At 42.4% G+C, this 23,783-nt stretch overlaps 1 protein-coding gene and 1 long non-coding RNA gene across 2 annotated transcripts; one reads left to right on the forward strand and one right to left on the reverse strand.

Moving 5' to 3' along the window:
• Positions 1-1,389: 1,389 nt before the first annotated feature.
• On the reverse strand, positions 1,390-2,132 carry LOC147303458 (uncharacterized). The gene is made up of 3 exons (XR_015126977.1): positions 1,951-2,132; positions 1,672-1,877; positions 1,390-1,605 (listed from the first exon to the last, which is right to left on the reverse strand). It is a non-coding gene; the product is annotated as an uncharacterized LOC147303458 (long non-coding RNA).
• A 16,116-nt stretch (positions 2,133-18,248) lies between these two features.
• Positions 18,249-22,443, forward strand: LOC147303459 (uncharacterized). The gene is made up of 9 exons (XM_086280634.1): positions 18,249-18,415; positions 18,821-18,931; positions 19,758-19,835; positions 20,041-20,109; positions 20,266-20,325; positions 20,480-20,539; positions 21,019-21,170; positions 21,267-21,385; positions 22,209-22,443. The coding sequence occupies exons 1-9, from the start codon at positions 18,385-18,387 to the stop codon at positions 22,441-22,443; spliced, it is 915 nt and encodes a 304-aa protein (XP_086136760.1). The 5' UTR covers positions 18,249-18,384.
• Positions 22,444-23,783: the final 1,340 nt, after the last annotated feature.

Consider the following 23,783-nt stretch of genomic DNA (forward strand, 5'->3'; position numbering starts at 1 on the left):
TATTTGTTTTTATTTATTTGGGAAAACTAAGAGTTCCACTATACGATCATAAGCCTATAGTTAGTAGCAATGAAGCTTTCGCTGTGTTTGGGCGGAATCCTGTTGCTGAAACCCATGGTTATTCATGTCCCATGTTATTGCAGGGGAATAAATCACGCCTGAGCTCTACCCACTTTGAGTCCAGAGAGTTTTATTCACACAGCGCTGGAAAGAGAAGCTGACCAGGGGTTACACTAAGAATAGTACAATATATACATTCAGATCTGGCGTTTGGAATTATTTTGGTTTTCATGTGACGTATGACCCTGAAGGTAAGCGCGTCATGGACTAAAGTAAAACAGTATGTTGGATGTGCCCCGCAATGCTCAATTATATGGGTGGGAGCTAGTGTGTTAGCGCAGTTAGCTCGTAAGCGCGTTGGCCGTCCAGCCCCATGCATGGGGTGATCAGGGGTAGCTCGTTAACGGAGATTTGCCGTGCTGTGGCGTTAATGTTATTTCAACGAGATTAACCTGAAAGCACTAGTGGGAACACAACGAATATGACTGCACATTTACGCTGACATCATCCTAGTGCAAAGACAAGTGGAAGTAGACAAAAACAACAAGCATTCATGCTACAAACTTTACCCGAGTCATTTAGACAGCCGTTAGCACATGATTCTCCTTATGGGGACCTGATATGTTTAATATGCTGCTGAGAATATAGCCCAGAAGAAGCGTATAGTATAGCTTTTATTTTGGAAAGAGACATTTCTCTGTAATAAACTCTCTTTTCCAAAGATGAGTGATTCCTCAATCAGATACAGGGCTCGCAAAATCGCTAGCCAGTCGGGCTACCAAAATCTATCTCTTCCCTGCCCGTCGGGCTATTGTAGGAAAAATATATGTCAATGCTTTTGCATTCTTTCAGAAATGTAGCTGGGTAATTATGTCATTGGCATCGGTGAGCCACTGTCAATATGTGACATATTGAAATCACGTTTGAATTTGCGCTTGTTTTTTGCTTTCACTTTGCAATTGCGTGAACTGTGTATAGAGAGCGACAGCACTGATCTGTGAGTGATGATAATTTGTGCACCAATTCCTCTGACATCGTCTTATTAATCGTTAGCTTACTATGCAAACATGTCAAGTGAAATCTCCCGCAGCAAGCTTAAACATGTGAGAGGTTGATCGCGCAGAGAATCGCTGAGCGTATGTGAGTGCGTGTGTAAAAGCAGCAGGATATATATTTTAGTTCTGCTGAGCCAAATAAGACAGGTCAGGGTGAAGAAGTGACAGCCAAAGAAAAGCTTACCACAAAACGGAAAAGTTATGACAAATCAGACTATAAGGCAAAAAGAAAGCGCAGCTTTATGGTTTCATTGTCACGGCGACGGATGGCCGGTACTGAATAGGACTCAGGTGCAGAAACCCAGAGCGGAGACAGTAGATGATTTAACAGTTTATTACGGTTAAGTGCAAGGGGGAAAAAAAGGGAAACGTGGCAAAGACAGAAAATGACGAGACGTGGAGCCTTGGTGTGGCGTGCCCAGGGGAACGTGGCTAGGGCGAGGGAACGAGGCCTGAGAAGTGGAACGGAGCTGAGTGGGGAACAGTCACACTGAGGGGAGAGGATATAGGAGTAAGGCAGCTCAGAAGTGGCCAGTATAAGAGCAGCAATTCTTACTTGCAGTTAGGGACCTGGAGTGTTTGAGAGGGGGATGATGAAGATCCAGGGGAGGCTGAGTGGCGTGGAAAGGCTGACCTGAGATCCGGGGCTCCAGATGGAGTGTGATGGCAGGAGGGCAGGCAGGTGAGGCACAGAGGGATTTCCAAAATGATCACTAGGTATCCCGAGTCCGGAGGTGGAGTGAGCCAGGGTGGGTACAGCAACTGTAGCACAAAAGAGTCTTTGTTAGTAAGATAAATCACAGCGAGAATTTGAAACACAAGACCTGTTACCAACATGGGTTGATGACGAACTGGCAGTGAGTGAACATCGATGTGTGGTTTAAATCCCTCTGGCTTGATAGCCTGCAATAGGCTCCAGGTGTGCAGGAGCTGGAGTTGGCCCTGCCCAGGGGCGGATCCCAGGTCAGTTCAGGAGCCTAATGGAAACTCCAGCCACCCACCGTAGACCATGACAGTACCCCCCCCTCAAGGGACGCCACCCGGCGGCCGACCGGTCCCCAGCCCGCGACGTGACCTGAAAAAATCAGAGACAAGAGCAGGATCAAGGATAAACGAGCGAGGAACCCAGGCACGTTCCTCAGGCCCATACCCCTCCCAGTCCACCAAAAACTGGCGACCCCGACCACGGCGACGGACGTCAACGATCCGCTGAACCGTATAGGCCGGATGACCATCGATGAGCCGGGCGGGCGGAGGGGGGTCGGAAGGCGGGCACAGCACACTGGACAGCACAGGCCTGACTTGGGAAACATGAAAAACCGGGTGAATCCGCAGACTGGGAGGAAGCTCGAGCTTCACAGCAGAGGGCGAGATGACCGAGTGGATGACATACGGCCCAATAAACCGAGGAGCCAGCTTGTGGGAGGAAACTTTAAGGGGAACATCCTTAGCCGACAGCCACACCTTCTGCCCTGGAGCGTACCGAGGAGCTGGCGACCGTAGACGATCTGCATAGCGGCAGTGGCGGGCAGCAGCTTTCTTCAGTGCCTCCTGGGTCCGAGTCCAGACGCGGCGGCAGCGCTGGAGATGGTGCTGGACGGAAGGCACAGCCAAATCAGCCTCTTCCTCAGGGAAGAGGGGAGGCTGATAGCCCAGGGACGCTTCAAATGGAGAGAGACCAGTGGATGCGGAAACATGAGAATTGTGCGCATACTCCACCCATGGGAGATGTGCTGACCAGGTAGCCGGGTTATGGGAAACCATGCAGCGGAGCATGGACTCCAGCTCTTGGTTGAGCCTCTCAGTCTGCCCGTTGGTTTGAGGGTGGTAACCAGAACTGAGGTTGGCTCGAGCACCCAGGGCAGAGCAGAAAGATTTCCAAACCTGGGATGTAAACTGAGGTCCCCTGTCAGAAGTGACCTCGGCAGGAATCCCGTGGAGTTTGAAGACGTGGTCAACCATCAGTCTTGCAGTTTCCGTGGCAGTGGGTAGTTTCTCCAGGGCAACGAAGTGAGCTGCTTTTGAAAACCTGTCGATCACAGAGAGTATCACTGTTTTACCTGCTGACCTAGGCAGTCCAGTGACAAAGTCCAGGGAAATGTGGGACCAAGGACGAGAAGGTACGGCTAGAGGTTGTAGAAGACCGGATGGTCGCTGATTTCGGGTCTTGTTCCTGGCGCACACGTCACAGGCAGAGACGTAGTCCCGCACATCATGTTCCAGAGTTGCCCACCAGAAGTGACGACGTAGTAGTGCGATGGTGCGGCCAATTCCAGGATGGCAGGAAAACCGGGAGGTATGAGCCCACTTAATTACAGCCGAACGGGTTGCTGTGGGAATGAAGCGGCGGCCCGGAGGATCTGTGCCAGGGTCTGGTTCATCCAGTAAAGCACGCTGGATGGATTCCTCTATGTCCCAGGATAAAAACGCTACGCGGCAGGAGGCAGGAAGCACAGGAGCTGGTTCGGTGGGTTCAGCGTCTGGGTCGTAAAGACGAGACAGGGCATCAGCCTTGGCGTTCTTGGAACCTGGACGGAAAGAGATGGCAAACTTGAAGCGATCAAAGAACAGAGACCAACGGGCCTGGCGGGCGTTTAGACGCTTAGCTGTTTTTAGGTAAGTAAGGTTTTTATGATCTGTGAAGATGGTGAATGGGTGTTCAGCTCCTTCCAATAGGTGACGCCACTCTTCCAGGGCTAACTTAATAGCCAGCAACTCTCTGTCTCCTACATCATAGTTGCGTTCAGCTGACGAGAGTCGACGTGAAAAAAAGGCACATGGGTGTAACTTGGCCTTGGAACCTGAATGCTGTGAAAGGACCGCTCCGACGCCGACATCGGACGCGTCTACCTCTAGAACAAATGGCTTGGAGTGATCTGGGTGACACAATACTGGAGCTGAAGTAAATAGGCGCTTGAGCCTACTGAATGCTACCTCAGCTTCAGGTGTCCAGATGAACTGTCTTTTGGTGGATGTGAGTGTAGTGAGAGGAGTGGCTACCTGGCTGTAGTTGCGAATAAACCTCCGGTAGAAATTGGCAAAGCCGAGGAAACGTTGTAGGTGCTTGCGTGACGTGGGCGTGGGCCACTCCAGGATCGTGCGGATCTTGGCTGGATCAGTCTTCACCTGCCCTCCTGCGAGTATATAGCCAAGAAAAGTGACAGATTGTGCATGAAACTCACATTTCTCGGCTTTGACGTAAAGTCGGTTTTCCAGGAGGCGTTGGAGGACTGCTCGGACGTGGACATGGTGTTCCTGGGGGGTCTTGGAGAAAATGAGTATGTCATCAAGATAAACAAAGACAAACTGGTTCAGGAAATCACGGAGCACGTCGTTGACCAGGTTCTGAAAGACAGCGGGGGCATTGGTTAACCCAAACGGCATGACCAAATACTCAAAATGACCTAGGGGCGTATTAAAAGCCGTTTTCCATTCGTCCCCCTCCCTGATGCGGACAAGGTGGTAGGCATTGCGGAGATCCAGTTTGGTGAATACGGTGACTTCATGGAGGGGTTCGAAGGCTGAGCTGATAAGGGGTAAAGGATATTTGTTTTTAATGGTGATGTCGTTTAACCCTCTGTAGTCTATGCATGGACGGAGTGATTTATCCTTCTTTTCCACAAAAAAGAAGCCGGCGGCCACTGGAGAGGAGGATGGGCGGATGATACCTGCAGCTAATGACTCGTGGATGTACTTTTCCATGGACTCTCTTTCTGGTCTGGAGATGTTGAATAGCCGGCTAGAGGGAAGCGGAGCACCAGGTAGAAGGTCGATAGCGCAGTCATAAGGCCTGTGGGGTGGTAAGGACGACGCTTTGTCTTTACTGAAAACTTCCTGGAGGTCATGGTACTCAGGTGGGACGAGTGTGAGGTCAACCGGATCAACGCCCGAGGTGTTAGTGTCAGGGGCACCCGGCGGTAGGGCAGACTTGAGGCAGTGGGCTAGACAAAAAGGGCTCCAACTAGCGATTTTACTTCCAGACCAGTCTATATGAGGGTTGTGTTTCTGTAGCCAGGGGTAGCCTAGGATGAGTGGTGAATCAGGAGAAGAGAAGGTGAATAAGGTAATGGCTTCATGGTGGTTTCCAGAGGTGACGAGGGTTACGGGGCCAGCCTGATGGGTTATCTGAGAGAATATTTGATCGTTTAATGCGGTAACAGGGATGGGAGGATCGAGAGTCTTGAGTGGCAAATGAAGGCGTCTAGCGAGAGCTAAATCTATTAAATTTTGCTCTGCTCCGGAATCAACGAGAGCATGGAGGGGGTGAGAAACCTTATTTAGACACAGGGTGACTGGTAGAATTAACCGGGGTTTGGAACTGAAAGAGGATCCGCCCACCTGTATCCCCGAAATTACCGGCGGGCGGAGCCTTTTGGCCGAACCGAACACTGCGCTAACCTATGCTCCACTGAGCCACAGTAAAAACACGCGCCCGACCGAAGCCGTCGTTCTCGCTCCTCTGGTGTGAGACGAGAGCGGCCGATTAGCATAGGCTCCGGAGCGGCGTCCGTTTCCACGGAAACGGGAGCGGATGTTGACACCGGACGTGACGGTGGAGGAAGTGAAAACGTACGAGGCGCAGGTTTACGATGTTTCTGGTTCTTTTCTGCCTCCCTTTCCCTCAGGCGATTATCTATCCGAAGGGAAAGGGAGACCAAGTCTTCAAAGGATTCGGGCTCATCGCGAGAAGCGAGCTGGTCTTTGAGCTCGTCGTTTAAGGCGCGACGGAACACTCCCCGAAGGGCATGATCGGGCCAATTGGCCTCGGCGGCTGCAGTACGGAAGTCGATAATGAACTCAGCGACACTCCGGCTCCCCTGTTGCAACCCGAGCAACCTTTCATCAGAACTACCCTCCGATACTGGGTGAGTAAAGGTCTTTTTAAACTCGCACAGAAAATCATCAAACGAGCAGGTTGGGAGCGGGTGAGCCGACAGGTACGCCTCGGCCCATAACAGCGCCTTGCCCTGTAGCTTAGCCACCAGATATGCTACCCGAGCTGATTCGCTAGTAAATGAACGGGGTGAATGCGTGAACGCGAGAGAACATTTCAGTAGAAAGGCCGTACAGCGGCCCCGCTCCCCAGAGTACGGCTCGGGTTCTGGGAATGCAGCATCGCGAAACACGGAGCCCGAAGGGGTCGGAGCTGGGGAAGACTGGGGAGGTTCTGCCACGGGCGCAGGGGACGCGGAGGATGGGCCTGGAGGAGGGGAAAGAGCCGACTGAATCTCCTGCAGGGAAGCTAAGATCCTAGCCTGGGTCTCGCCTATGGCTTGACACCGGGTGTCGAGAACCTGCAACGCTTGCTCATGAGCCCCTAAAATGGCTCCCTGCTTGGAGACTGCTGCACGTACTGGGTCTGCTGAGTCCATTTGTTGGCCAGTTCGTACTGTCACGGCGACGGATGGCCGGTACTGAATAGGACTCAGGTGCAGAAACCCAGAGCGGAGACAGTAGATGATTTAACAGTTTATTACGGTTAAGTGCAAGGGGGAAAAAAAGGGAAACGTGGCAAAGACAGAAAATGACGAGACGTGGAGCCTTGGTGTGGCGTGCCCAGGGGAACGTGGCTAGGGCGAGGGAACGAGGCCTGAGAAGTGGAACGGAGCTGAGTGGGGAACAGTCACACTGAGGGGAGAGGATATAGGAGTTAGGCAGGTAGTGAAGGCAGCTCAGAAGTGGCCAGTATAAGAGCAGCAATTCTTACTTGCAGTTAGGGACCTGGAGTGTTTGAGAGGGGGATGATGAAGATCCAGGGGAGGCTGAGTGGCGTGGAAAGGCTGACCTGAGATCCGGGGCTCCAGATGGAGTGTGATGGCAGGAGGGCAACAAAAATATAAACGCAACACCTTTGTTACTGCTCCCATTCCCCATGGGATGGACGTAGAGACCTAAAATTCATTCCAGATACACAATATAACCATCCCTCCCAAACAGTGGTCACAAATCAGTCCAAATGTGTGGTAGTGGGCACATCTGCTATATTGAGATAATCCATCCCACCTCACAGGTGTGCCACATCAGGATGCTGATCTGACATCATGAGTAGTGCACAGGTGTACCTCAGACTGCCCACAACAAAAGGCCACCCTGGAATGTGCAGTTTTGTCTCACAGCAAAATGCCACAGATGCCACAAGCAATGAGGGAGCGTGCAATTGGCATGCTGACAGCAGGAATGTCAACCAGATCTGTCGCCCGTGCATTGAATGTTCATTTCTCAACCATAAGCCGTCTCCACAGGCGTTTCAGAGAATATGGCAGCACATCCAACCGGCCTCACAACCGCAGACCTCGTGTAACCACACCAGCCCAGGACCTCCACATCCAGCAGGTTCACCTCCAAGATCGTCTGAGACCAGCCACCCAGACAGCTGCTGGAACAATTGGTTTGCACAACCAAACAATTTCTGCACAAACTGTCAGAAACCGTCTCAGGGACGCTCAACTGCATGCCCGTCGTCCTCATCGGGGTCTTGACCTGACTCCAGCTCGTCGCCGTAACAGACTTGTGTGGGCAAATGCTCACATTCGATGGCGTCTGGCACGTTGGAGAGGTGTGCGCTTCACAGATGAATCATGGTTCACATTGTTCAGGGCAGATGGCAGCTGAGAATGTCCCAGTTCTTGCATGGCCAGCATACTCACTGGACATGTCACCCATTGAGCATGTTCGGGATGTGCTTGACCGGCGTATACGACAGCGTGTACCAGTTCCCACGAATATCCAACAACCTCGCACAGCCATTGAAGTGGAGTGGACCAACATTCCACAGGCCACAATTGACAATCTGATAGACTCCATGCGACGATGTGTTGCACTGCATGAGGCAAATGGTGGTCACACCAGATACTGACCGGTTCTGGGACCCCAGACCCCCAATAGCGCAAAAAACTGCACATTCCAGGGTGGCCTTTTGTTGTGGGCAGTCTGAGGTACACCTGTGCACTACTCATGATGTCAGATCAGCATCCTGATGTGGCACACCTGTGAGGTGGGATGGATTATCTCAATATAGCAGATGTGCCCACTACCACACATTTGGACTGATTTGTGACCACTGTTTGGGAGGGATGGTTATATTGTGTATCTGGAATGAATTTTAGGTCTCTACGTCCATCCCATGGGGAATGGGAGCAGTAACAAAAGTGTTGCGTTTATATTTTTGTTGAGTGTATATAGTTCCAAACGCCAGATCTGAATGAGGGTGGGGGAGGTTCAATTTGCCATGTTGCATGCAACGAGCTTAGCTTCTGTCTTGCTAGCTTGCGCTGCGCTCAGTGGCTCTGCACTCGACAGTGCAGCCTAGGCGGAGTAGTCGAATGCAGATCCACTGAGCTCTCAACACAGACAGCATCGTCAGAAGAAAAGTTGATAAAATAAATAAAAAAAATTTGTATTGTTTGATACATATGCGTACCGAACCGAAAGCACTGTATCGACCGGTTCAATATCGATACGAGTATTGTTGCACTCCTAATATATACATATATAGTCACCTTAAGGTGCATTATACTGTGAGGAAAAAAGGGACCGCAAAAATCAGACAATCCCAGTAGCATTTTATTAAAGTGAGTGAGGAGGTAAGTGGAAAGTGAAGAAAGAGAAGAAACACACACAGAGACCAGGACAGAACACAAACACAGGGAAAGAGAAGACACATTTTATGACATACAATAGTGGCGTAAAAAAAGACTGAACACATTACAAAAACACTTTTGTTCATTTCCAGAATCATAGTTCAGCTTTTACTTACTTACTTTACTTGACTCTTAACATTCTTTCTGTTTTTCATCCTTTAGTTTGACATTTTGGAGGTTTTTTGAGCCAGATGATTGGAAAGGGAAAGATCCTGATGGAGAGGACTGTGGTAGGATGGGGCCATTGTATTGGTATGATAACTCCTGCAAAAGATCTCGTAGAAGTATTTGTGAGAAATCAGCAGTGGTCGGACACCATATATTTGTATGTGTCTAAAATTCAGGTCAGCATGTATTTTCATGTATTTATGCTCAATGAAAAAACAAATTCTGTATCGTGTATAATAAAATAAATGTGAATAAATATTATGTGCTGCATGTCGACATCTGAAACTTTTGCCTGTAAGAAACTTAAACTACATAAACAGACTTCAATATTACTCAATCAACTCAGGAGGGGAAAGTAGTGCTCTACTCACACAATGTATACTGCAGGTGGGGAGGTTTTGACTTCCCCACCTAACTTCTTTGTGGCAGGCCCCATGAAGGGGATGAGCTACAGCCCCTGAGTTCCTGAAATGATCTAGATCAGGGGTGTCCAACTCCAGGCCTTGAGGTCCGGTGTCCTGCAGGTTTTAGATATCACCCTGTTTCAATACACCTGAATCAAATGATTAGTTCATTGCCAGGATTCTGGAGAACTTTAAGACATGATGAGGAGGTAATTTAGCCATTTAAATCAGCTGCGTTGGATCACCGGCCTTCGAGGCCTGGAGTTCGACACCTGTGATCTAGATGTTGTAGACCAGTCTGGGTTGACATGCTTCTGCAATATCGCATAAAGATCTGGGGTGGTGCCACTGGACTGGCAAATTGGGGTATTAGTTCCCATCTTTAAGAAGAGGTGTGCTCCATCTTTAGGGGAGCACACTCCTGAGCCTCCTGAGGATGTCTACTCACAGGTACTGGAAAGAGTTTGTCCATTAGTTGAACCTCAGATCTAAGAGGAACAATGGGCTTTTCTTCCAGGTCGCAAACTCTGGATGAGCATGGGTGAGAGTGTGTGGGAGTTTGCCAAACAGGGTTCAATGCCTTGTTCAAGTCCACAAAATACAGTTTGTGGAATTGAAAAAGACATTCAACCGCATGCCTCAAGGTATCCTGTCGAGGGTGCTCCAGGATTCTGAGTTGTCTGGCCATGTAGGTCCGAAGAAGTGGCCCTCAGCTGAAAAAGGGTGGAGCACCCACTCTGGGTCATGAAGAAGTTACTGCCCCATGTGGAGGAGTTTCTTGGGATCTTCTTCACAAATGAGGGAAGTTTGGAGTGGGAGTGGTCACAGCTGCTGTGATGCTGACACTGACACTGCTGACCTACAGTCACGAGTTCTGGATAGTGACTGAAAGAATGAGATTGTGGATATAAGCAGCAGAAATTAGCTTTCTCTGAAGGGTGGCTGGCCTCTCCCTCACAGACGGGGTGAGGAGATCAGACATTCGAGGTGGGCTCAGAATAGAGCTGCTACTCCTTCTCATTAAAAGGAGACAGTTGAGGTGTTCCTGGCATCTGATCAGGACACCCCTTGGGTGAGGTATTCTGGGCATGTCCTACCTGGAGGAGGCCAGTGGTTAGACCCAGGACACACTGGGGAGATTATATCTGTTGGCTAGCCTGAGAAAGCTTCGGTGTTCCCCTGGACGGACAGATGGACGAACAGGCGGATGGGTGGATGGAGAAGTTGTAAAAACGTGTAACTGATCAACTGTAGATCAATGGTTTATTTGAAAAATTCCATTCAAAATTGAGCAATTTCACCTCTTGTTAAAGGCCATATAGCCAGTTGCTTAAAGAAGGCTCAGCAGCGGCTGGATTCCTCCCTGTCCTGAAGAAGAATAACCAGGACCAGAAGCTGCTAGCCTTCAACTGCTCCTTAGTGGAGCGCATGCTCTCCTACTGCCTGGGTGTTTGGTACTCAGGGGCCACTACTGAGAACAGGAAGGCTGCGCTGAGGGTAATTAGCACCGCCATCACCAGATCCTTCTGTCACAGGAAAACCAGGCCCATCACAGGTGACTCCTTGCAATCTGCCAACCACCTGTTTGACCCACTGCCCTGTGGTCGGTGCCTCAGGTCAATCAGGTCCTACACCTCCAGACTCACCAACAGCTTCTTCCCCTGTGCCATTCAGACTGTCAATAAACACTGTTTTCCCATACACCACCCTGCCCACCACCCTCACTAATCTGAGCCATGGTTTGAGTAAAGGATGAGATAAGGGTTACAGGAGCAAGTCTGTGACCCTCATAACCCAGACCACTCACACGCGGACTCTATTCAGACCAAGTCTTTACTCATGAGCCCTTTGCAACTCATTCTCTAATGTGTGTGTCTCTTATTATTGCTATTTATTTCTGCTGTCTACTATTTATATTTGATTCTACCACAGTTGGCAGTTCAAATATTTTATTATATAGTTTGAGAAATTTCTCAAACTGAGAGCAAGTTTTGCTCAGATGGATGAGCATGCAATCGTATGGCGCATAGCTGAGAGTGGCTGGTTCGAGTCCAACCCGTGGCCTTTTATTGGACACATTTCACTGCATGTTGTACTTGTATAACTACGCATGTGACAAATAAAGGATCTTGAATCTTATACTTTTTTTCCTACTGCACAATCCATGGAAAATACATCTATAAAATATGTGTTTTAAGGTGTAAGTGTTCACTTAACATTTCAAAATGACAAAAAACACAGAAATGGAACAGAGAGGTGCAGAAAGTTGATTTTTCCAAATTTGGCTCTGGACTAAAAGTCGACCAGCATATCTTCAGTGACCTTGGTGATGTTAAAAGTTATATTTATAGTTTCATCGTTTCAAATGAAAGGAAACAGAAAGTGTTCTTCAAGTCAAATCTTCATGTTTAACATTTATTAGAAAGCTATTTTACATAAAGAACCTTATATTAAAACTAACATATATTTAAAGTCAGTCTTAAGGCTCATCTGTCTACCAAAAGAATTGTCTGCAATAATAGAAAGTGATTTTTTTTCTGTGGTTTGTCAAAGCTTGAGTAAAACATGAATTCTACAGAATAAAGGTTTTTGTCCAGTTCTGATATCAGGATGTCAAAGCCTGGCATGATGAGCCATCCAAGATGAGCAACACAGGAGGTAATAAAATTCATGTGGTGAAAAATCAACTGACAGCTGAAGAAGACGGCACTTTAGTCAAAATGGACTGTTCATCAAACAACCACTAATCTGGACAATGATGCAGGTTATTGCTTTTTGCTGGTATGCAGGGATAACATATTATCCGCAGACAAATTAAAACAAAACTTGAGATCGCGTTCAGTGTATCTGAACATTTAGTACAGCAAAGAAAAAACAAACAAGGAAAGGAGGGGCTAATTCTTAGATTATGTGATAATTTAACTTGTGGTTTCCTCAGTCACCCACGTTGTTGTCTGGTACAGTGTGCTCTGTTTCCTGTTTGGTTCATGCAGCTATGTTTGTCACAGCTATCTGATTTACCATAAATAAGAGGAAGTGAATGTTTACGGTAAAGTTGTGAAATACTGTGTGCATAAACATCATGGCCAGCTTATGACTTCTTTGTTTTAATTAATTCCAAAGAAAGAAAGAAAAACAAGCTACAAGACAGATGAATCCAGCATCTAAATTAAGATAAAAATATATATCTACTATTATCTGAGTTTACATGGCAATGTTTGCCAAGCCCCTCCTTGTAGTGTTGTTAGTCTCATTAGTTAAGACCTAATTTATAATTAAAGGTTTGCCCTGTTGTTATTATTATAGTTTTATACTTTCAATTTACTGGAGTTGATGGTACACATGTCTGAAAATGCTGAAGATAAAATGATTTACTTTTTTTTCTATAAAGCAAATCGTTTGTTGGATATAGTGAATTCAATCAAAACTGACTGAATTCACAAAATGTCAGAGGATAGCGGCGGGTTTTAAGATGCAGTTTTTTCAAATATTATACTTTGTACCATTTTCCTGAATGCAAACACAACCTGTGCAAATGTTATTAGTGAATAAAATTAGCACTAGAGGCAGAATGAAAATAGAAACTAAAAAAGTACTAAAAAAAATTGTCCCTCGGTAAACTCCAAATTTATAAACAGTTACTAAAAGTTACTAATTTGAATTTGTCTGGATTTCAATTTCACATGGTTGAGCTTATGAAAATCACAGAAACAGATAAGAAGATTGAAGTGAGGTGAAAAATTGTAAATAGCATTCTCACCAGTAAGACTGGGAAACTCTTATGTTGCACAATTGGATTAAACTTGGACCATTGGCGTAATTGAATCTGGTGACACACAACAATTATTATTGTTTGCACTTGCTTATTCTGTTTTGTGTGTCACATTTCCAAGTTCTGAATTCATCTTACTGAATAAAGGATAAACAAAATACATATATTTTGTTTATCAAAATACATATATTTTGTTTATCCTTTATTTGAACAGAGAGTGAACCTATTAGTTCAATTTATATTAAAGTGTTTCTTTAGTATTTTCAGACTTTAGTTCTTAGTTCCAGCTTCCACTTAAAATGTTTATATCCTGTGATAATTACAAAAACAAATGGACTGACAGATGATTTTTTGTGAATAGATAGATAGATAGATAGATAGATAGATAGATAGATAGATAGATAGATAGATAGATAGATAGATAGATAGATAGATAGATAGATAGATAGATACAATAAGACAGTAAGAACAGATGTTTTTCTGCTGACTGTCAAAGCATTAGATGTTAATAAATAATAAATCATTTTTGAAGAAAGTGTTTTTGTGATGCACCAACAGCGGGACTAACTGAGGTCAGGATGTTGAAGCCTCTGCATGATGAGCGGTTCACAGAGTTACACAGACATTACAAACATTTGTGTGGTGAAAAACAGGGAGATGCTGTCAAATCTGCAAAACAAAAGTTTTTGCAGTTGTTCCAGGTATGCAGAGATGCATACCCCGAAACAATATTATCTGCAGCCAAGCTAAAACAAAACTTAGACCACATTGAATCTTTTAACCTTTTAGTGTATTTGGTAATATTTAGTACAACAAAGAAGAAACAAACAAGAAAAAGGAGGGGTTAACTCTTAGACTATGCGATAAGTTGACGTGTGGTTTCTTCAACCAACCATGTTGTTGTCTGATACACAGTGTGCTGCGTTTCCTGTTTGGTTGATGTAGCTATCTAATTTACCATAAATTAAAGGAGGAGGGGAATGTTTACAGTAAGGCTGTAAAATTATTGTGTACCCAAAGGTATGGCTCACAACTGTGACAAATGCAAAACTTTAACTCAAACGGTTAAGACAGCCTACAAGACAAATATAACTAAAAATGTCAATCAGTGTCAAGCCCTGCTTATCGTTGCCTACAACTATCTCCTTCCAAAAGAGCTCCTTGTTGACTCTGGTGTAGTACAAAGCTAAATCAGCAACTGTGACTCTCCACCAAACCATTAACACACTCATCTTAACATAAAGACAACCCACACATAAGCTGGTCGGAAGAAAGAACTAAAAGTATAAGTTTGTTTTGCCTGTCGAATTGTTTACAATCTTCCCTGCCAACTCAGTCTCTAAATCTGCTGAGTGTTGCTCACCTAATCTTTCTCTCATTCCTAAGGAGTGCCGTAACCTATAGCATCATCCTTATGAATGCGAAATTCACCTCCTGCCTTGAGCACCCAGGGCGGGATATATTAGACAGAAGCTGAACAACAGAAGCAGGAAGCAAGACAAATAGGCAACCATAAGCATTTGAGTAAGTTTGACAAGGTCTAAGTTTTGGCTAGACAACTGGGTCAGATCATCTCCACCTCTTGAGGGGTGTTCGCAGTCTGTAGTGGTTATTATTTATAATAAGTGGTCCAAGGTGAACCAGGAACTGTGTCATGGGTAGCCAATGTTCACCAATGTACATGGGGAGGGAAAGCTGGCCCATGTGGGTGATCCAATAAACAAGCTGCCAAAAAATGCATGCTGGTTCTGATAGCAAGGTTTGTTGTATATGGGTCTGCAGTCAGGGTACCCGTGTTAATCCCTATCCACTGCTTAAAGCGCCACCAATGGGCATGTGAATGGTACAGCGTGTGGCCAGGCCGAGAGAGTGAACCCAAACGCAGATACAGTCGGAGGCACTGATTTAAATATGACAACAATGCTTTATTTACATACAATGATTTAATGCTTAGAATACCAAAGATGAGCTGTGAGCTATGGTGGATATCAGACTCTAGGAGTGGTGGACATGAACCGGGAGCTAAAGGGGAATCTGGGGTGTAGGTTGTGGTTCAGGTGGGTGTGCTCAAAGTCACTGCAAAAGAGGGGGAGAGAGATGTTGGGGAAGTGTCAGTGGTTTGTCACGTAAGTTAGTTCTGTTAACTTCTGTGTTTCACAGAACCAAAAGACTGGTACAAAAACTGGACTCGAGTGCAGGAACCCAGAGCAGAGACAGTGGAACATTTTACAATGTTCATTTGTGAAACTCAAAACTTCAAAGTGTGATAAGAACAAAGGCAACAAAACACAGAACTTGACCTGGTGAGGCCTAGTTAACATGGCTCGGTGGACGTGGATTGAGGGGGGAATTGGCCCAGAGATGCAGACTGGAACGTGGCAGTTAAGCAGTCACATTGAGGAGAGACGACATCTGAGTTAGGGAGGTAGTAGAGAGGAGCTCTGTAGATGGTGAGTATACTGTATAACTTTTCTTACTTGCAGGTGGAGGCAGTAAGCCATGGGGACGGTTGACGTGAATCCGGAGTGAGCTGAACGGTGTAGAATGGCTAACCTGAGATCTGGAGGTTCCTGATGGAGCATCCTCCTGCTTCACTGTTTGTTATGCTAACATAGCTGTGTAGCTAGCAATCACATAGCACATCATTATATACCAGCTAGTCCAACTTGAGTAACCCTACAAACGTCACTGCTGTTTAGTTTTCTGTCTTCATTTATGCTGGAAGTGATAGCAGAGCTGTACGTTTTAATTTTTTCAGAAATCTCTCAGTCAGAACATGCTATATCATGTTTAGGAGGAAACTAGCAAGCAAACTTTCTGTTACCTCTGTTAAATTTAATAAATTCTATTTTCATTGATGCCTGGATGTTAAACTTAATTGTTACACCTGGTAAAGCAGCAATGCTGATCATTTTATCATAGATGAAAGAATTCAGACAGTTTTTACCTCTCAGTGTTTGTTTGACTTTGGGACCTGAAATAGACAGAGTTTTGGACCCAGATTACGCCGCGAGGCTCCTGACTACGGTAGCTGTAATGCTCCGACAAACCATCAAGCAGTGCAGCTTCGTAGTTTACCAAAGTCGTACTAAAACATTTTTTGACAGATTTTTGAGCGAAGAAACATAACAGTGAAGAAAAAAACATTGTGAATCATTGAAAGCCCCCAGCAACCTATAGGGCTATAGCAGCATAAGTATGGGAGGGTTCAAACTCACCTAATCCAGCCTTATCTACAAGCTTTATCAAAAGAAAAGTTTTAAGCCTAATCTGTCTAAGCCTAAATATTTGATTAATGTGCACATTAGTCTTCACAGTGTTACTGGAGACCAAGGTAATACATTCCAGATTAACCTCAGTTATATATGAATTTAGAAGCAGGAAATTAGAAATTATCTAGGCCTGTATATTGTTAAGACATTCCTGCAGTAGTAGTTGGTGTGTGTCTATATAGTCTCAAACACTGCACAGAGATCTCTTCAAACAAAGCATTCTTCTGTTGAAGATCAGTTAGCTTTTTTTACAAATACTCTTTGAAATAAAAGGAAAGGTGGGGTTTGGTCTATAATTAACTTAAACCAGATAGCTGGTTTAAGTCATTGCTTTTAAAGTAATGGTTTAATTACTGCAACCGTAGAGACCTATGGTACATAGCTCATTAACAGAGATAGATCATATTTCAGATTGAAGCTTAAATTAATGATAGGACATTTTTGAGCTGTCTTGTAGGAATGGGATCTAAAAGACAGAGGGATGGTTTGGAGAAAGGGATTACTGAAATGAACTAAGAAAGATCAATTAGAGAGAAGGAGTCTAAACAAACATCCGTTTATGCTCCAGACATAATGGTGATAGATCCTGCAAAACACCTCATAAAAGTATTTGTAGGAAACCAGCAGTGATTGGACATAAATCTGTATGTGTCTAAAAGTCAGTTCAAACTATAAAATAAGTTGAACAGAGGGTGCAGTGAGGCTACTTTTATTAAGCTAACACCAAAAACATGTCAAGCTTCCTTCCAAAAATGTTTAATAAAAAAATAAAATATCCTAAAATAAATGGAAACAATATGTTGTGAATTTTATATGCAAACAACTGCCAGAAAAGTCATGGTTATTACTGTGAGCCGTAGATGTGCAGTTTGAGATGTTACAGTGAACACTGTGAATTTTTTATTGAAATTAATGATGTGGTGTGTCTAAAACTATTATCTATTAAAAAAGAAGAAGAAAAATTAAGATTCAAATGCACATTAATAAAACATTCAAAGCTCCTAAAAATAGATGAAAACAGATGGCACAGATGAGCAAGTTATTTAAATTAACATTTGAGATCTTGCCTTTATTAAATCATATTAACTAAAAATGGACCAGCAGAGCTTAGGTGACCTCGATGATACTGAAAATAATTAGCTTTATAATTTTAAATGAAAGACAAATTAAATTGTTTTTGAAACATGGAGTGCAGATAAAGTGCAATGAGAGAAATCGCTATAATTGACAAACATATGTAATGTCCTTGTAGCTGAACAAAGCTACACTGTGTTAGGAATAAATAGGAGAGGATAGGATAAAATAGTAAACAAGCATGACAAATTATGTTTTCAAAAACATTTGAAAGAGTATTTTGAAAAACTAAAATTCAAAATTTCTGTCAAAAATCCAAACACAACTTGTTTCATGCACAAGAAAATGTTTAGCATCTTATATTACACTAATATCCAACAATCTAAGCCATTCTGCATGAAAGGCTTAAAAGTTCCTAATATAACATTTGTTCTTATTGTTAAATATACAGTAACTGGTCTTCTGTTCCACTTTGTTTTTTACATTTTAATGTTGTATTTAAGGTAAATAAACACAACTATTGATGTGTTAATGATAATATTTCTAATACTTGTAGCTAAACAAATGTTTGAAATGAGTTTTTGTACAGCTCATTACTTTTAAGCAGGTTTTTTAACTGCTGTTTGAGAAGCGTCATTGACGGTAATATTTTTTTTCTACTCTAGTATCTGTTTGAATTTGTCTTGAAATAGATAAGCTGCGACCCTCCCATCCTTTAAAGTCATCAGGAAGTTAGGTTTTTTTTAACAGAGAACTGTGAAAAGTGCCTCACTTCTTTTTGAAAAGCCTGAGGTGAGGGTCGCAGAGGTGAATCTTGATGCTAAATTTTCAGTAAATATTGAAGGAATTGATTAAATAATAAGCACCAGTTTCTTTTTGTTTTTTTTATTGTGAAACACAGGTGGACTAACTCTGAAGTCAGGAGCTTGAAGCTTCAGCATGATGAGCCGTCCACAGAAATACATAGAAGGTAAGAATGTGGTGGTAAATCAACAGGGAGGAGAAAAAGCTACACTTTTTGTGAACAATGCTGTTTTCATAGAATGTAACAGCTCCTGAAATTAAACAATACTCTTATAGTTAAAATATCTCAAGCAGGGCTTTGTCACATGAAATTATGGAAAACCTTATGAAGAAATTTATGAAGAAAAAAATTTGTCAGCCATTTTGCTGTCTAATATACAGTGTGTCATGTTTCCCATTGGTCTAATCCAGCTGTGGTTCTCACCTGTTTTAAACTTATATAGTAGACAAACAGTGAAATTATATTAAGCGGTGAAATATCTTTACATCTGTCCTCAACTGCACTAGAGTTTGAACTATTTATTAAACGTTTATGTACTCGTGTGTTCACTTTCTGTCTCCTCTGAATCAGGTGAAGCTCTTCACTCTCAACATGCAAAATCAAACAATGCGTTAAAGCTCAGAGTGGCCGTGCTGGTTGTCTGTGTTCTCCTGGTATCGGCTCTCGTGGTAACTTATCTCTGTGAGTTTGTAGTTTTATATATATGTCTTTACTTAAATAAGCGTCTGATTTATCATAAATTAAATGAGAATCAGAATGTTTATATTAAATTTTTTTAAAAGAAACTCAACTTATGACCTTTTAATTCATCTGCATCATATGAAATACTTATATTTTAAAGTTCTAACAGGCTTCAGAACAAATCTGTCCACTACTTTAACTAAATATAAAAAGAATTTTTGAAAGTATTTTAGCTCTTAACAAAGGTCAGTGAGCTATATTATCACCTGCTTTCCTATAACACTCAGTGTCGAGTCCTTGCTTCTGTCTTATGCAACACATGCAGTCAGTTTATAGCAGTCAATTATTGATTTATTATGGTTAAGAAAACCTGATATAAATTCATAACATGTCATAATTTGAGTAATGACATAATAAATAATTGGATGAATGGCAAAGTCATTCATCAATGTGTTTTACTCTGAGGTGGAACTATGCTTTTTAATGCTTTATTTTATTGTGATACACATATCTATATATTAGTTGATTACTTGCAGATTAATTATGATTTTATGATTTTATTATGATTTTTAATGAAATTATATTCAATTAAAAAGAAAGCATTTAAAAGCATTGTTTTACTTTTCAGTTAAATCATAAAACACTTTATAAGTGGTCGCGCTATGCATTCATTTCACAATGACATCAGAAAGGTTCTGGTAACGAAGATCTTCTCATTGGCTATAGACTCTACAGATACAAATGCAAATACACTTCATAGAGATTAAGTGAAACCAAAAATATTACTGACTATTTTAATTTTTTCTTATTTTATTTTTTTAATAAGTGTTTGAGCTTTTGAAAACCAGGGAAAATCTCATAAATCTTGAACTGAAGCAGAAAACCATAAAAGCCGATGTCACAGGTAAGAATATAAGACTCCAGTAATATAATTTTATACTAAACTCTTTCATTTAATCACGTAACACATATAATATTATTAAATTTTGCTTATTGTTTTTTCCTAAGATTTTAAGCAGGAAACATTTTCATACTTGTTATTGATCCTGATGAATAATTGCTATTCTTTTTTTTTAATCTTAATCTTTCTCTTTGTATTGTTTTTTTAGAGAGACTGCCTGAAATCAAACCATGTAGTACAGTGCAGCCCACATGTCCAGAGCCTGAAGTAAAAATTAGTACGTTATGAATTGCCAAAAGAGATTTAATAAGCAAATAAATAAAAATATGAAATTATATATAATATATAAAAATATATAGCTTCAGGACCCAAGGAGCAGCATGCTGAAAACTTAATGAAAATCAATTATTTTTTAATTTCTTTTTCAAAACAGTAACACAACCGTGCAACATAATACAGCCTACAACCCCACAACCTACTGAAATAACCACCAGTAAGTTTTAGATTTTGTTTTGTTTTTGACACATTGTTTTATCCTCTGATTAAGGAAACGGGATAAAAGGAGAATTGTCTTGCAGCCAAATAAAAAAAATAGATGATGTTGCTGAAATTTTTACAAAAATGTTTTTATCTCTTATCCATACCAGTAACACAATCATACACCATGATACCGACTACAACCCCACAACCTTCTGAAATAACTACGAGTAAGTTTTATATTTTGCCACTGAAATGTTTTTGTTAATCCTCTGATTAAAGAAACAATGATGGACTGACAGAATCAGTATGTTAGATTTCAACTGCAGGCCAGTCTCCTAATACAGCGGTCCCCAACCCCGGGCCTCGGACCGGTACCGGGCCGCGAGAGTTGAGGCTCAGGTGTGAAATGTATAGTTTTCAGGGTTTTTATCGGTCTTCAGCGTTATTTTGTTATCGTTTTTATCGTTTACTCGGTTTTCCTGGGTCTTTTCACGTGTGTTATGAATAAATCTTCTTTTTTTCGGTACCGGTACTAGTTTTATTTTGTTGTATTTATCCGCAACACCTTAAAGGCCGGTCCATGAAAATATTGTTGGGCATAAACTGGTCCGTGGCGCAAAAAAGGTTGGAGACTGCTGTCCTAATACATAAAAATGAACATGTTTTCTTCCACATGACTGAAGTCTTTAATGTATTCCCCTCAAAGATGATCCATGTTATGAATGTGAAGATGGCTGGAAGCAACATGGAGAAAATTGCTATTTTTTCTCCACAAGAAAATCATCCTGGGATGCAAGCAGAACTGTATGTAGAACTCAAGGAGGAGACCTGGTTAAGATAGACAGCAATGAGGAGCAGGTATAAAACATTTATGCAGGTTCATGATCTCAAACTCATATTTCATCCAAAGATGGGAAGTTTCACAAAGTAATTTAATCAAATGTTCCTGTTTAGAGTTTCTTGAGGACAACCATTCAACAAATAACCCCTGTTATTTATTTCTGGATCGGACTGACAGACTCAGCAGAAGAGGGCAGATGGTTGTGGGTGGATGGCTCACCGCTGAATGAAAGGTTTAATTAAATCCAATTACATTATATTACATACACAAACAGTCAAAAGTTTGGACACACCTTCTCATTTAATGTTTTTTCTTTATTTTCATGACGATTTACATTGTAGATTCTCACTGAAGAGATCAAAACTATGAATGAACACATATGAAATTATGTAGTAAACAAAAAAGTGCAAAATTACTCAAAAAATGTATTATATATTATATTATATTATATTATATTATATGTATTATATATATTTTTTAAAAATCCCCACTCGCCCATGCGGGCAGTCTATCCTTCGACCTCAGTTCCTCTACCAGAGGCCTGGGAGCTTGAGGGTCATGCCCAGTATCTTAGCTGATCCTAGGACTGCACTCTTCTGGATCTCCACTTGGAGCCACTTGCCTTCTCGACCATCCTAGGGGGCGTCTCCCATTTTGACCTTGGGACTTTCCAGCCCTGGTTTGGTAGACCCCAGCCTCTATGGATCTTGTGCTCAGAGCTTGTTCCTGTGCTGCTATGATTAGTGCCTCTGTGCTGTCTTTCAGTCCAGCTTTATCCAGCCACTAGTAGGATTTCTGGATATCAGCCACCTCCTCTATCCGCCAGTGACAGTGAGGAGGTAGGAGAAAAGAGAGGAGAGAAAAGAAGAGAGAGAAGAAGGGCAGAGAGACAGGGGGGGGGGAACACAAACAGTGGGAAAGAAGAGACACGTTTCATGACATGCAGTAGTGGCATATTAAAAAATTGAACAAATTCTGAAATTTTTTTTATTCATTTTCACAATCAAAGTTACCAGCTTTCACTGTTGCTGTTCTTTCTGTTCTTAATCGATTAGGTTGACATTCTGGTTCTTTCATGAGCCAGATGATTGGACTGGGGAAGATTCTGATGGAGAGGACTGTGCGAGGATGGGGCCAATGTATTGGTTTGATCGATCATGCAAAGCACGTGAAAGAAGTATTTGTGAGAAACCAGCTGCTGCTGTGTGTCCTCACTTCAGTTCAGGAACAACAGTGAGAGTAGAGGACACAATGAGCTATTTTTCTAAAGCTAATGCTGCAAACATTTAAAGTTTCCATTAAGAAATGTTTAATGAAAAAACTATATCTATCTATCTATCTATCTATACTGTTTGCAAATAAATAAATGTGAAATGCTTTTTTGTGCCTGGTCTTCTTATTCATGTATTATGGGGTTAAAGCACCAATGATACCTGTGAATTCCTTATTTTTTTCTCTTTATTCATAATCTTTAAGAATTTACAAAAACAATTTCCTGGAAAATGTGTGAAGAAAAAAAAGACCTCAGTCTGTTTTTCTGTGCCGCTTAAATAGTTACAGGGATGTTATTATACCTTTACCTGCTGCATGATCTTTTGAAACTGTAGATATTTTGTGTATAAATAATAAAGAAAAGTACTACACCTAAAGACAAATGAAAAAATTGAGTAAAACAGAAACACAAATAGAGGGTGCTGCATGTCGACATCAAAAAATTTGCTTGTCAAAAAATTAAACTGCATAGCGAGATTTCAATATTATTCAAAATAAGTAGTTTTAAGTGAATCCAATTACAATGCAACTCATTTTAAAGCATGCAGTTTACATTAAAGATAAAGTCTTCTATTTATCCTTTAAAATTTTGCACAAAACTTTGAAGTTAAGGAAGTTCTTGTAATTATTTCTTACTGAAATCATAAAGATAGACAAGAGCTCATCATGCCAAGACTTCTTTTCAGAATTTGTAGACATAGTTATGGTCAAGTTTGCATACACTCATCAGGGGCATGAATGTCGTGGTAATTTGGAGACTTTTAGAATAGAATAGAATAGAATTCAACTTTATTGTCATTGCACATGCACAGGTACAGGGCAACGAAATGCAGTTTGCATCCATCCAGAAGTGCTTTAATGATATAGATATATTACAATATATATTAGCAATAATATAGATATGTGAGTATATTACAGAAATGGGTCTATTATGGTATGTTATAATGTACACGGTATGAAGTATGTTGTGAATATTCTATAACTATAAGTATGTACAGGCTGTAGTGAGTACAAGCTATGTACAGGCTATGAGGCTTGTGGGCGACCGTGGCTCAGGGGGTTGGGAATCGCATCTGTAACCGGAAGGTCACCGGTTCGATCCCCGGGCTCTCTGTCCTGGTTGTTGTGTCCCTGGGCAAGACACTTTACCCTACTTGCCTACTGGTGTTGGCCAGAGGGGCCGATGGTGCGATATCGCTTCTGTCAGTCTGCCCCAGGGCAGCTGTGGCTACAACTGTAGCTTGCCTCCACCAGTGTATGAATGTGAGAGTGAATGAATAGTGGCATTGTAAAGTGCTTTGGGTGCCTTGAAAAGCGCTATATAAATCCAATCCATTATTATTATGAACAGGATATAA

This window comes from Aulonocara sp. 'chitande type north' Nkhata Bay, linkage group LG22, assembly GCF_057382095.1.
Source record: "Aulonocara sp. 'chitande type north' Nkhata Bay isolate Kocher_YH1m ecotype deep benthic linkage group LG22, A_spYH_male_GT1.1, whole genome shotgun sequence".
Classification (NCBI taxonomy): Eukaryota; Metazoa; Chordata; class Actinopteri; order Cichliformes; family Cichlidae; genus Aulonocara; species Aulonocara sp. 'chitande type north' Nkhata Bay.